A 15,173-nucleotide genomic window follows, 5' to 3' on the forward strand; every position below is an offset into this window, starting at 1 on the left:
TGTCTCTACATATGCTATTATTATGATAATTTTTCCACCAGCTTGAACAAGGAAGGTGGATGCATTTCAATGCTGATGAAATATTTTCCCGAAGACGAAATGAAATGATTTTTAATGTATGAGAAAAAGCAGCGCAAATTTCCACGGTGAAGTCATTTTTGGGGACCTCGTCAATGATCATTCATTATTTTTTTTAGAAAAACTATAGTTCGGTTTCCTGTTAGCCTTTTTGGTGTCATCCTCTATCCCTCGATCGTTACGAGACATCTTTTAAATTTATGGGGATGGCTCAGTAGAATCCAGTTGACAGGTAATTTACTTCGTGAAGGTCGTTCACTGGTGAAAGCTCCTTTGGGAAAGTTATGCAAATGTAATTTAGGGCTCCGTAGCTATTCAAGAACAGACAGTGAAATTTTCTCTTTTGATTTGCGTGCCTGCGGCGGGAGTAATTTCGCTCTAAGGAACAAATTGCTGCTTGACTGGTAATTTAGGTTTAATAAAGGCAGCGGTTTTAGTAATTCTTTATACCCCTATATACAATCAGAGTACAGAGAAAGTGCTACAATCATAAACCCTTCCCATTATTTATCTCGGAGGTGAAAACTACGAAGCTAATACTTGGTATTTCAGCGAATAATAGGATATGATAACAAACGGATGTAACAACTGACGTAAAGGCCAGAAAAGCCTCATAACTGCTGACATTATATAAGTATGGATGATATTATTTGTACTAAATGATTTTGTAAATGATGATGATATTGATGTAATGATGCTTTTTTTTTTACGGTGTTTACAATAGATGCAGATAAATTCCTGTATAAATTCCTTATTTTTGTGGGAGTTGGGATTTAGCACCCCTGACTTAGAAAGTGAACCCTGGACTTAAAGTATTACTGTCTTAATTGTATTCTCATTTGCCTGTAATGAGTGCTTTCGGTCTCTTTGATGATTTTATCTTGAAAATTTAAATCAGGTAATCTTTCAATGGAAATTCATTGCTGCCTTCGGACAAACAGACCAACAGACAAAATGTATATTTTTGACGTAAATGATGGTCCACAACTGAGTAATATTTTTGCGTAATGTCCGCAATGATAAGAGGTTCTAGTATCGCATGTAAGTTGTTACTTCCGTTTGTTGCCACGTCCTGTTTACCGCCGAAATACCGAAATTCAAACATACTTTTCACCGTTGTGATGAACAATAGATATGGGTTAGGTAAACATGCTATCTCTTTCCTTTAAAGAGAGTAATATTGGCAAGAGGAATCAAAGTAGCAGATATCTGGTGGCCAATTTGAGAAATGAGACAGAGGTGATCGGTTGGTTTGTTTACTAATGCTAAGCCTGGCGATGAGCAAAATGAGTGGGTTTTCAGCAATTTTGTAAAGCGAATACTGATGTATTTCTCAGTTGTGAATGATGGATGAAGTAATTTTCTCCATATCCGACATTTTGGAGTTCAATAAAGACTTCAAGAGGCCCTGCGTTGAGGGCTATGAAGTGGAACGCTGCAATCACAAATTGGAAGTTGTCATGGTTGAAGCACTGGAGAATTTGGATCTTTTAATGGGATTGCGCCAACAAACAAGCGATATTAATGGCAAATCACACGAGGTACATGCTTTTCGGAAGAAAATTGGCGCTTCTTTTTCCGTTTTCTTGTATAATGTTTGACGATTTTATTAACCATCCATTACGATAGTTCATTATTAAAATCATCAAACAATATTATAGACATCTCCCATAAACCATCTGTCCACAATAAGCTAATATCTTTTGTTATAACGCTGTTAATAATAATGATCCAACTTTTATCACCTCCCACTCAGAAACCGTCATTGACTTAATAATTAACAACCACCCTTCGTCTTGTTTCTCCTGCTCTGCTTTTGACACCCTGTGCCAAACTATCTTGCTATTCATTTTAGAATAAAAATTTAAAACTTCATAAACAAGAGTAATATTGCTAATCCTACCGCGTGAACGGCAGTGAAATATACCAGAATTGCCATGAGAAAAAAATCCCCTGGATCGGCTTCAGCACTGTATGCATGCTGGGTTTGGAATACTACTACGAGATATTTCTTGCTTCTAGCCGCTTCACATTATTCTCAGTTGTCATGATTCTAATTATTTCCCCAATCCTTACATTTCTGGCTCATTGGATGTCTGAAAGTTCATTGATACTTTTTCAAATTTGATAGAACTTCCTTCTGTCTGCAATTCCCCTCTGGTACTCCCATACTTACGCGAACATCTTTAAGTAGGCATTAAAAAATCCATGGAAGTTGTCACGCCCTTCATATGCTTCAGTATTACCCATTCTAATATTTTTCTTATGTTAGCTAGCTAACTGTTGCTCTTTCTCAAGACGTGCTCCCACTTCTATCTCTATTTTGGGGTTTCTATGTAGAGAGAAAGCTTTTGTCTCACACTGGTTGGTGCATTTATAAACGCCGCAAATTTTGTTGATCGTGAACTTCTCCTATGTTTCTCCACCATAATGCTATTTATATTCGGAGTATATAAGAGAGTATACTGGCATGGTGCTGGCTGGCTATCGTTTCACACAAACAAACGTACTAACGCAACCGATCACCTCTATTCGGCCTTGACTCCTAATTTAGTGCTGCCACCTGGATTCCCTTCCGGTTGCCAATAAGTCTTCCCTCTCACGTAAGGTTCATTTACCAAGCTGGTATGGGTAGTTATGCATCACATCATGCCTCCGGGCGATGTATTGAACGAAGTATACGAAAATTTTACGGAAAACAGGCTTCATCTGACGGGGAAGATATTTATGAAACAGTATGCTTCATTTTCATCGTTTCATCACTAAGTTCACCTGACTTTAGTGCTTTCACAACCTGAGTCAAAAAGTCCCCCATATGGATATGATAAAGGGTCCGCTGGGCGTCTTTATGGGAGATTGCTGAATATATTAGTCTCCACTCTTGACCATAATTTCAATATGTCGTAGCACTGTAATTAAAGAGATGATTTTGTGAACAGTAACGCAAAAAATCAATACAAGCCTTTACATAATTGTCAACGAGCACTTATTTGAATTCAGCTTTACCGTTATTGCCTATTTCATTTTCAATTCCTAGAGTGGGTTATAAATAATTATTTACTGATTGATTATAATCATGCATGAATGGTGAAAAACGGTAATTTTGTTGCTTGTAGTGCTATCGTCTGTGGCAATTAAATAGGAATTTTACAGCTATTTCATCTGTGATTATTCAAGTGTCAAAACCTGTCAGTACATTTTTATCATTACCATTTATTACTGATCAGATGATAAATTTCAAAGACTAACTCACAAATCCTTGATTAAAAATATGCCAAATAACTCAGTGAAAACAATGGAAAAATTAATTAAAAATTTTTATTTATTAATGTGTAAAACCAAGTGTGGGGACTTGAACTTAATTTGAGCTAATGCACCACGGTGTATTTCTTCTATTAGTCGTGCACCTCTCCCAATTTATATGCTGTGAATGGTATTTTTATATAAAGGTGACATATGAGGTGAAATAGCTGGGAGATACAATAACTTCGAACCTATAATGAGGAATATATGTACGAAATATTAGCGGCAGACCCCTGAAGAAGCTAGGTATCGTCAAGCGTGCATTGGGAAGAATATCGGATGAGAAAAAATAAAATAGGAGAGATTTCGCCCTCGTCCGGCCGCACCTTGAATATCCGGGGAGCATATGGTATCCAGCAGGGAAGATATCCGTAAACATAATAAAATCTATAGAAAAGGTGCGTGATTCGTGAAAAACTGCTACGAGTGTACAGAAAGCGACACACAGATTTTCAACGAATCAGAATGGGAGCCGCTAGAGACTCGGGAGCTGCGCGCTAGGCTTAGATTGCTTGAGCGATGGAGAAGATATGTCATTTAGAGTGACACGGAGATCATATTAGAGCCTCACTAAATTTTCAGGTCCAACGGATTCGAAAAATTAAGATTAACAATAAAGGGTTTTAATAAATGCTTGACGGAACTCCGAGTGCCTATTCATTTTTTTTTAACGGCTGGTGTCCTACCCGCCATATGCATATTGTGGCGGCTTGCGGGGAAGTATGTAAGTATAAAAGGAAAGTCAGCCAAACTCAATGGATGGATGATGAAAATAAATATTTCATCATTTTATCATGGCATTTAAGAATGTCTTTAATTATTTTCCACAGGGTTGATTGGGCAATCAGCCATAGCCGACATTTTAGTGGCTTACAAGTTTACGTGGTACACTCCTCGCAAAAACTGTAGGTACTCCCATTTCACGATAGGAATGTACCACGTCATGTAGTACCTGCTGACAAGATAATATTTTTTATTATGATTGGAATAACAACAAACTTAGTTTGATGAAAATTGGTCTAGGGTTTCGTTCCTGCACAGAAATTAAATGGTTTGACGAGTTCTCAAAAATAAATTTAGTGTAGTCTTGCCGTCATGGATTCAGTAAATGGAGAATACGGACGAAACAATAGTCTAAAACCTATTATGAATTTGGAACTTGCAGCAACTGGCTTAATAATCACACTCAAGCTGACATTCATGTTTTTGCTGGTGAAATGTAGGAGGAAAAAGGTCAACTTCAAAGAAATCATATTATTTTAACTCGGTCGAGTTGGGTATTGTTTTGAATGAGGTTTTACGTGGTAATGATATAACCCTGTAAGAAGTCTATGAAGTGGTTTTTTATTTTATTTTACTCAAATCATATCACAAAAACTAATTATTATAACTATAGATTACTGGTATAAATATCTGGGTAGTATGAGTATTCTTCAAGGTCGTCGAAGATCGTCTTTTCGAATCCCTATAGATAACTCCTATTTTTCAAGTGCATTACACTCCCTACAAATGTTTTCTCTGTTCATCAAAGAATATTACCCTAAATTTCTTCTGATGATAGCTAAAAAAATGTTCTTTGCAGTGGTATAAAATCGTCTTCATTAATTTCATCATTTATCATGGGGAACAGAAGTCCGAATTTGATGTTATTTTTGTTTTACTCACACTAATTGCAAATTTTCGGTACCTCTACCTCTCTGAGTACAGTTGAACCTGATATTATTTGCACGATTCAAATTGGATCCAATATGCAACTTTTCACTTCCATTTTATTCGATCGCAAATTTTTTTTGATTCAAAACAAAACTCATTGATTCTCAGTTGGCCACACCACGATTCAGGTAGCTCTCCGAGTCGATAGTCTCGGAGTCTACGCGCTAGGCTTACATTGCGTGAGTAATTAAAAAAGATGTCTTTCAGAGAGACACTGAGAACATCACATTAGAACCTCACTCTTTTCTGTGGCGTTGTACCTTTTCATCCTTGTCTTTGAGGCTGTGTTTTTTCTTCCTCTTCACTCTGCTTCCGGCGTCCATTCTCTTTTCCTGCTCCTCCTGAGCTCTGATGGCTGTCTCCATGTCTTGGGGTTTGGCATATCGTTTCTTGCTGGCCTTTGAAGGGAAATGAATTAGTCAATTATTACACTCGTATTCAATTCCAAATGAAGATGGTTCGTATTTAAACTTTTAGACGCTGGTGTAGGGAAAGCGTGTGTAGCTACAGTATTGGTCTGCAAAACATCTTTATAAGACATATTACTAGTGTGTAATGACGTATGTGTTTCACTGGGTTTCATGGTTGCGCTATAATTACTTAATAGTGGTGGTTTGATTGCCTATGATAAGAATATTTTCTGGCTCGGAGCGTATATTCTAGAGAATATACGAAGTACATATCGTATATTTATATATGGGGCTTAGTATTATTTATCGAAATTTAATACCAAACACAATTCTCAATGGCTGAATAAGAGCCTGCGTAAGAGAAATTACAATGCGCGTGAGCATGAGGTGAGCAGTAGGTGAGCAGGATGTATAGGATTATTAGTCAGTCACGATGAGTAGTTTTACGGAAAAATGGGAATTCTCACAGTTTTACTGGAAAATGATATAAACCAGGTTGCTCAGTTCACCTTAAAGTGTGGATATAAAAATTAAATTAAAAAGATATAAGACACGATTTTTCCAAGAACACCATAAAATGTATTAAAATATAAAAATTAAGCTTTTAATACTTTGGAGAAGAAGCGTGGGTGCTGATTACGCTTGTTCGAAATGAGTGTAGAATAACGTGATAGGTGAGTGAGGATTGACACGCAATATTAATATCTAAACTTAATCAGCATCCACGATTTATTCTACGAGTAATGAAAAGATAATATATTTACTTTTTTGTGCATTTTATATTGCTTTTTGCTGATTTTTAAAAATCGGCCTTACAGTCCAGCCAGCGAGAGTTGTCCGATAACAGTGAAAAAGGAGGGGCGGAGAACCCTGCGCCAGCACGGTTCGTAGCCAATCGCTGTCCCCAAACGCACACTCGCCTAGTCATACAACGTTGTCACATTCATATTAACCCGGTAATGCCTGGATTAAAAAGTTTGTGCGATTTTTGTGGTAATCATGTATTTAAATGTCAATGAAATTCTGAGTCATTAGGTGCAAAATTTATTCTTTTACCACTAATAGTAACGCCTAGCGGTACCATATGGTATTACCAAAATGTTTTGCATCATAACATACCATAATTTTAGGCTCACATTAAAAAAATATACTTTATCTGAGATATACATGTTATAACAATCATAATTACATATCGAGTGCATGTGGCGTAAGCAAAGAAAATCGAAATGCTTGCTCTAAAAATTCCGTTTTTTTTGGGCTAGTTGATAATTCCCTATTTTCAAACAGCTCTAAATACTTTAATTACAGCTTTAAAATTGCAAACTTTTCGGAAAAATGTTATTGAAAATATTTTAATTAATTTGAAACTCTCAAAACCCCTAATAAATTACGATAAATGACAAAAAAGTTAAGTTTAGCACTGCACTACCAGCTGGTAACATTTGGTACCACTAGGCGTTAATGGGTTAAGCACTGAAACAAGCCTGAGCCACCAAAAAAAGCCCTTTCTTCGAATCACCAAAGCAAGGGATTCTTCCTTTGGGTCCTTCATGCTCGTCGTCCCTTCCGGCAGCTTTCTTCACGGAACTCTTTTGTTTACATGTGATGTGGGTGTTTCCTTTTCTTAACTTGCATCCTTGCCCCCTACCCCGGACTTGGCCTTTCTGCCTGTCATCGGACAACTCTAGGCGCCAGGACTGTAGTTTTATTTTTATCATCTACTTTTGAGTGGTGAATGTAATCGATCAATCCAGAACTTCAAAACAAAAAATTATTACCAACGCCACTTATTGAGAACATTTAAAACAATGAAAAAAACTTTAAAAGCCTACTTAACGAATATTTTATTGTCATTAGAAGCTAGGAAGTGTTTGCAAAATTTCAAGTCGATCCGGCGATTGGAAGAGGGTTGCAAATCAATTACAAGATTCCGTCAATGAAACACACTTATAGACGAAACAAGTCAAGGACAATAGTGTGAAAAAGTTAAATATTCTTACGCCGAGTGCTGCGGAATAACGTGGGTTGTTGGCCATGTGACTCCTGACGACGAACACCGGGTGGTTGGCAATGCCGGGAACGTCCACCGCGGGCATCTTGTTCTCCAGAATCAACCGCTTTTCCCTCTCGATCTCTTCATTCTGATTGGAAATAGAAGAAACACTCATCAGTCCTTTTCAACTTAGAACAGCATTGATGATAGTTGAAATGAAAGGTATGAATGGTAGGATACGTATTCAGACGTAATGGAAATTCATATGGCATATTGAAATAAGAGGTAGTTGCACTTTTCCACAATAATTAACAGTAGAACTACCAGCTTGGAGACATTTTGACTCCTCGCGGTTTTTATTTCTCTGCCCTGACTGAAATTTTCCGAATTCTGACCTGATATTCCGTGACTTTTATTCATTTTTGACACAAAATTAGGCCTTTCGATTAAAAAAAAGTTCTAGAAAATGAAATAGTACACGTTTTAAAAAAAAATCGCGAGGAGTCAAAATGACTCGATTGGTAGTTCTAGTGTTAATCCGTACGACCGTACGACGTCGCATCGTAAGCTTCCGCGAGGTCTTCACTTACCATTCGGTTGTTCATGCGCTTCTCCGTGGACTCGTAGTGTGACTCGAGGATCTTCTCCTGCAGCTGCATCATGTACTTGCGATCGGTGAACTTCACCACACTGGTCCCCATTAGCCTCTCCACACGCTGCCCCGCGGGCCCCTTATTGTCCCTGGGAAAAATAGAATAAATGAAAAAAAAAATGCATCAGTGCTCAATGCAATGAGTGATTTTCTCTTGTATAGATCAGCTTTTTTCTTCGATTAATATATTAAACTGCGATTAGTTTACAGATTCGATACAGATTAGATACAGATTACAAGACTCGAGACTTCTTCTGCAAACAAATGCCTAACCCAACTATAAAAATTATTGAAGAAATTTCGCAAAATTCGGGCAAATCGACCAAAAAAATTCATTATGTCAAACCAAACGAAGCCTACGACTACGGTCATGGGTTCGAGACCTGGGCATAAACATATGCTTTTGGGAATGGCATTCTATACCGAAACTAGACCCACCATCGAAATTATGTTACATGATGTTCTGAAAAATGGCATGAAAGTGAGGACAGATGTAAATAAACAGACAAACCAAATACAGTAGCACATCTTTTTCCATATCGATGGCTAAGTTATAACAACACGTATCTCAAAAATAGCAACTTTTCAGGGGGACAAAAAACGATTTATTTTTTTAATTATATATACTTTTAATTGAAATTAAACACCAAATATAGATAAAACTGAAAAAGAAGCATACATTTGCAAACAAAGAGTTGTTTTTTGCCTGAATTTTATTTTTTATTAACAGTATTAGCAGTATTAACTCAGACCAGCCAAATTTTGAGATACGTGCTGTTATAACTTAGCCATGGATATGTGTATCGGTATCTACAGACACACACGTAAGGCCTGGTTACACGATACATTAGCTCGTACGAGGTAATTTCTAAACGTATGAACGCTTGAATGAACACGATAATGAACCGAGTAATTACCCAATTTGTGCAGCCAGTTCTAATTTGGTTCATGCATTAATACACGTCCCGTTCAGTTCTATAAAAATTGTTCACGCAAACAGGCATTAACTTTTACGTGTAACCAGGCCTTTAAAAGCGTCTAGTTTGAAAGCAAAACCAGTGTATTTAAGAACCTCGAAAATGTGATTGTTTTTAATGAAAACTTTTACTAGAATTTGAGAAAATACGAAGTATAATACATAAAAAACTACAAGTTATCATTTTTTCATGAAATTTTTATACTTTTTTGACCTTTATGGCCACAGTGGCAAACTCTGATTGAACTTTTAAAAGCATAGTTTTTGTCTCGAAGGAGATAGAAAGAATGGATGGAGTGAGTACTGGTCTGGGAGAGGATGTGAAAAACCGTGTCATAAGTTATAATACTCATGGAAATGGCATTCTAATATGAACCTAGAGCCACCATCGAAATTATGTAACATTGCATGGTGTTCTGAAAAATGGCCTGAGAGTGAGGACAGATATAAATGTACATTACTAGCTAGGTAAGTGGGGGAGAGGAAGGAAAAGAATAGGCATTTTTTTAAACGGGGTGGGCTATATTGTGAATTTAAGAGGGAATGCGAAGTTGGAGGTTGGCAGGGTTGATCTGAAAAAAAAACTCCGTGTAAGCCTTACCTAACCGGTAGAATACTTAAATAATAATTCTACTCTGTCACTTTTTGCTATGATGAACCTTTATTAAGAGTGTGATATGCGGTAAGAGTTGCGGCCTTATCAAAGAAATACTTTCAGCATTATATCTACCCGCTACTACTTCATGGAATTTGCTCATTTCCTCGGTACATCGTTCAAGGAAAAATCGATTGATTCGTAAAATATGCAGTTTTTCAATTGCTTATCCCACAGAACTTCCATTGGTAGGCAACATCGTTGCATGGAAGATGGCAAGATGAAGACATTGATTTTTGCTCACATTAACCAGCGAGATTGATTTATCAAATTATGGATAAATGACTTCTTAAACCATGAAAAAATGGGATGAATCTGAAGTGAAACGAGGATAAATTTTAAATTTAATTGATAGGGTTAAAAAATGCAGAGTGAAGTCCTCGTGTCTTATCGCTGTCGTAACACAGCTGTGTAAACAGCAAAGTACGGATTCTACCAAATGGTGGATTATTTATGTAGAATAATTTAGTGCCTGAAAATTCTGAAATGGAACACACTCTCACTTCAAATGTTTGGAGAGGTAATGAATACATTCCAGTCATTTTTTGGGATTTATTAATTTCAGTGTATTCAACTGGAGTTGTGCGTGATATTCACCCTTGTTATGAGTTGGGAAGTAATGGTTTGGGAGAACGGAAGATCAGTGTAAGTAACCTGGAAAAACTGGAAGGAGTTCCAGGGATGTATAGTTTAAAAGACAAAAAATAACACGGAATGTATCTTAGGAAAACCTAATAACCACTAATGCTAAAGTTAGAAGTCAATAAACTACAGGAACGACAATAGGTGTAAATAAAAATAAAAGTAAAAAATTCTGGATTGAATTTCAAGAATTAAGAAGCACAAAACTAAGATAAAATATTGAGTATACATCCTCTTACTGATTATATCTAGCACATTTTGTTTCACGACTTGGAAATAATTCAGTGCATCAAAAATAGTCGTCATTAAATTTTTTGTGGAAGCTAAAAATTTCAAACGATTCTGTTGCACATGATAGGAAAGAGCCATCGCATCTACCTTGGTATGTGCGATGCGTCAAAAATGTTTCCCTTTGTAAACACTTTTTGATTTCTAAGGTTGGTGTGAGTATGTTATTCCGAGGTCATGCTCATGCTCATGCTTTTAACCTAGATGACGTCCACCACTTAAGGGAGAGCAGGTAAAACAACATAATTTTAATGAAATATGTAAAAATGAACTCTGAGTACTGCATAACTAAAGCGGAAAGTGAACTAACGCACTTGTGACCGTGCTACCTTGGTACGTAAAAAACACTTATTTAAAGCCTGTCGTTTAATGATTATAAGTGAGATGGAAAGTGTATTTTAGTGGAAAACAAATTGTTCCATCTTCCATTCATATTATATATTGTTCCATAGGAACAATAAGGACGAGAGAAGAAGCTGAATATTCAACTTAAGCGATTGTGGCGCCACTTCATTTGTTGGACAAATTTTATGAAGGCAAGGATAAGAATGGGTAGTAAGGGTTTTCAAATTCATTAAAATTACCCGTTTTTCATTTCTCTCCTGATGTGTTGTATAAATTTCCATTGTTTGGACTTTTACCCATGATTTTGAATCATAGCTAGTCCAAAGAATAGTATAGCACGAGAGTTAAAGTTGAATTTCAAATAAACGATTGTGTAGCCACTTAATTTGCTGGGAAACTTTTTTATCCATTGGAAATACCTTAAGTTAAAAAAAATTGGAGATAGACTTACAAGCAGTAAATTATCGTGGATTTAATTTGTCTCTCGCACCTGCAGGGGAACAAAAATAACCTCGAGACAATGGTGTGTCGGAAACCTCCTCTTTTAAACCATTGTCTCTCTCCCTTCATATCGTCTTCCATTCGTCTTTCGATTTAGTCGAAATGAGGACGCTGTGGGAACCAACCCCTGGCACACCCAAAGCTATCACTTCTTTAATCCCTTGATGGACGAAGTTTCCACGCCCCCGGGCGAATTCGCTCTCAACCCCATTTCTGATGGTAATTGCCACCAATCGCATTGCTTCGTGAGGTCGCGTTTTCAATCAGTTAAAACAAAATGCAATAAAACTTTTATTATTATCCGTCAGCAAAACGAACTGTTTCATTTTATTTTGAATGGACATGTCTCTGGCACTCTAATAAAAAAAATTGTAATGCTTGAGGTGAGACGGACTTGTAGTAATGTCACGAGATTATGAGGAATTTGTAAATTCTAACAGAGCGTAGTGCATGAATTTCTTAAGGTAATTGCTACCATTCGCATTGCCACGTGAGATAACGTTTTCAATCAATGAAAACAAAACGTACTAACGCTATTCTGATTCTCCGTCAGCAAAACGAACCGTTTCATTCTATTAAAAATAGACGTGTCTCTGAAATGTGTATTAGTAATGTCATGAAATTATTAGTAAATGGTAAATATTTAAACGATGATAGAGAGCGTAGGTAATACATGACTTTTCTAAATCCACATACTAACCCGCAAGCTGCGTAAAAAGGCATATGGCAGGGGATGTTAGAACATCAGCCGTTTAATATAAAAAGCAAAATTACGACTAAAATTTATTGAAGTCTTTCATGGTTCGGGGGAAAAAGTATTCCCATATCCGTCTGGCAAAATACCTCTCTTAATTTATCTCCTCTGTTGGACCTGAAAATATTGTGGGGCTCTATAATATGATGCTCTTCAAGTCACTCTTAATGATGTCTATTCTCAATTGCTCAAGCAATCTAAGCCTAGCGCGCTATCTCCGAGTTTCTAGTGGCTACCAGCCTAGTTCGCTTCAAATCCGTAAAACGTTTTTGTGCGCCAGTATCTGTTTTTGACGAATCGCGCAGCTTTCTTTTGTATATAATGCATTTCACATTTTGTGTCTTACTTGTATTTTAATAGACATGCCTCTAGCACGTGCAATAGTAATGTCATGAGATTTTGAGGAATTGTTTAAATTTGTAAATTGTAAATTTTTTAGTTATGAGCGTAGTGCATAACCTAATAGTTTCTAAAGGCGATTTCCACCAATCGCATTTCCTCGAGAGGTCGCGTTTTAAATTAATTTAAGCAATACGTAATAATGCTGTTATGATTCCCCATGAATAAAGCGAAAGGTTTCATTAAATTTTAAAAATATATGCCTCTATTACGTGCATTAGTAATTTCGAGATATTATGAGGAATTGTTAAATTTTTCAACGATGATACACAGCGTAGTGACATGACTTATGTGAAATTCTAGGATTCCATCCGTGTATATTTACTCTCAAGGCCAATAATGCTAAAATCCATATTGCTTTCGTAAGCAGGCTATGCCATGATATTTGCGTCTCAATCATGTGTTCATATTTTATAGTAAATAAAAGAAATACCTGGCGGTAAATGTCGTAGAAATTGCTGCACTGAAACTATGTGGCTGCTATAAAAAAAATTATGTGCAGAAGTTACTACAGTAAATACCCGAGTTCTAATTAACCGTTCGTTACATGATCAAAGACAAGGATATACATTTTTAGCAATGGTTTTTAATTGTATAGAAACTACCAATTTTTATGCTCTCTCGTGATGTGTTCCCATGAAATACAATTGGTATCTATGTTTTTGGTTCGTCCTTAGTCCTAATAATAGGGTAGTTTCCTTCATCAAAGAAAACGATAGGCATTGATTGCGATTCGTTACCCACCATTAGTGTATTCATAATACACAAATTATTTGGTTTTTGAAATACCGGTTTAGACGAAAGGCAATGGTCAAATTTTATCCTCATTTGAAAAAGGCCAGATTGGCGCCCATGCGATTCCACTCCGCGTGACGTCACAGGGACCTAGTTTCTACACGAGAGGATAGGAGTTATACATCGTCTGAGGTTACCAATGCATGCAAGAGGCACAGAGCTCAGGGAAACATGTCTTAATAATCACCTATTAAAACTGGCTAAGGTCGGAAAGTTTTCTTCGTTTGATAAGGTATTAATAAACCTTTTTTAAGCCAAGCGCTACCATTCAGCAAGGTACTCAGCTATCCGCTAGCATCCTGCGTCCTATCAGCGCTCAGAGCCTCGATCAAGGTCACTTCACAAGGAGAGAGGGGGAACCAGAAATGCGTCGCACGGACTTTCCTACTTACGCGTCGCGTTTTTGCGCGCTTGAAATTTTTCACTTTTCATTTAATCGCGAAAAATAGATATCGTCATTTAAAAATCTAAAAGCGCGAAATACGTACTCCAGGAGTAATAATCTTTCGATTTAGGCAATAAAAAAATAATAGGAAACCACCCTATTCAAGAACATGGCAAAAAAATTGGCAGGCGCTTATTATTTAAATGATGTATATTTATCGAGAAAGAAATACAATTTTACCCTCAAAAAGTAAAGGAAATTTTCTTATCAATTTCCTGTATAACCTGCAGTTTGAAGTTGTAACGTCTACGTGTACCTATTTTGACATTGCATAAAAAACAAAATTCTATAGAATATTTCATTTGTAATATTTGCATAATATTTCATTGTGTTGAAGACAGGATGATTAAAATTAGAATATTAAGGCCGATTTGCTAGTTAACTGTTAGTAAGTCCCTCATATAACAACACTGATTATGAAATCAAATGGAGGTTGATTTGTAGTGTTTTCGCTAAGATGTCTAAAAATTAGGGCAATCGTTGAATTCAAAAAGACTTCATGTTTGCCCTAACAGTGCGTTTTATTTCTAAGACAATTTTCAAAGATAGTTGATTATTATTCAATCAGTGAGAGGTTTTAAAGCAACACCTACATGATTTAAGCACTCATTTAGGTACTTAAGGAGTTTCATTGCGAGTCTGGAATTGAAACCTAACCGTCCAGTCCCTTATACGTCATGATGGAAAAACACTTCCATTTCAGACAAAGTTGAGTTAAATTTTATGTTCGCATTTTGAGGAGTCACTGAAGTTAAAAGGTCTCGAAGGAGGAAGGTTTTTTTATTTTCATTTTCTGGAGCGATAATCGTCGGCCGCCAGTGTTAAGTTTTCACCGAGACTTGTCGCTCGGTTTTCCGGCTCACTCCCACCAGGGGGCAGGGCAATACGGGAGGGGATGGAAGCAACGCAATCGCATCAAGGTCTTCTATTTCTCTCCCGCCGGCACGAAAGCGCCTTCCGTGTCTCGATGCAATGATGAAGCGTTTCTTCCCCCTAGTCCCATTCACTTGCCCCCACCGAAGGCTCAAGGACGGCTTTAAGGTACCTACCTATCACTCTGTGATCCCACCCGAAGGGTTTGGGTGAGGGTAGAGCTCTCCCCAGACCAAGCTACAGGTTAGAAATTTACACACATTCAAACGCAAACCGAGCATTGTACCCATAAAGATGACTTGATTGTCTGGATGACTACTGGAAGATATGTGGGATTGACTTTATTAGTCT

At 37.0% G+C, this 15,173-nt stretch overlaps 1 protein-coding gene across 3 annotated transcripts in view; it reads right to left on the bottom strand.

Moving 5' to 3' along the window:
- Positions 1 to 15,173, bottom strand: part of LOC124169614 — a 134,463-nt gene that overhangs the window by 21,443 nt on the left and 97,847 nt on the right. For all 3 annotated transcript variants that reach the window (XM_046548256.1, XM_046548255.1, XM_046548257.1), the window contains exons 2-4: positions 8,088 to 8,238; positions 7,505 to 7,645; positions 5,355 to 5,492 (exon numbers count right to left, since the gene is read on the bottom strand). In XM_046548256.1, the coding sequence (XP_046404212.1) occupies positions 5,355 to 5,492; positions 7,505 to 7,645; positions 8,088 to 8,238 (430 nt within the window). The remainder of the gene's footprint in view (positions 1 to 5,354; positions 5,493 to 7,504; positions 7,646 to 8,087; positions 8,239 to 15,173) is intronic.

This window comes from Ischnura elegans, chromosome 12 (genome assembly GCF_921293095.1).
Source record: "Ischnura elegans chromosome 12, ioIscEleg1.1, whole genome shotgun sequence".
Lineage (NCBI taxonomy): Eukaryota > Metazoa > Arthropoda > Insecta > Odonata > Coenagrionidae > Ischnura > Ischnura elegans.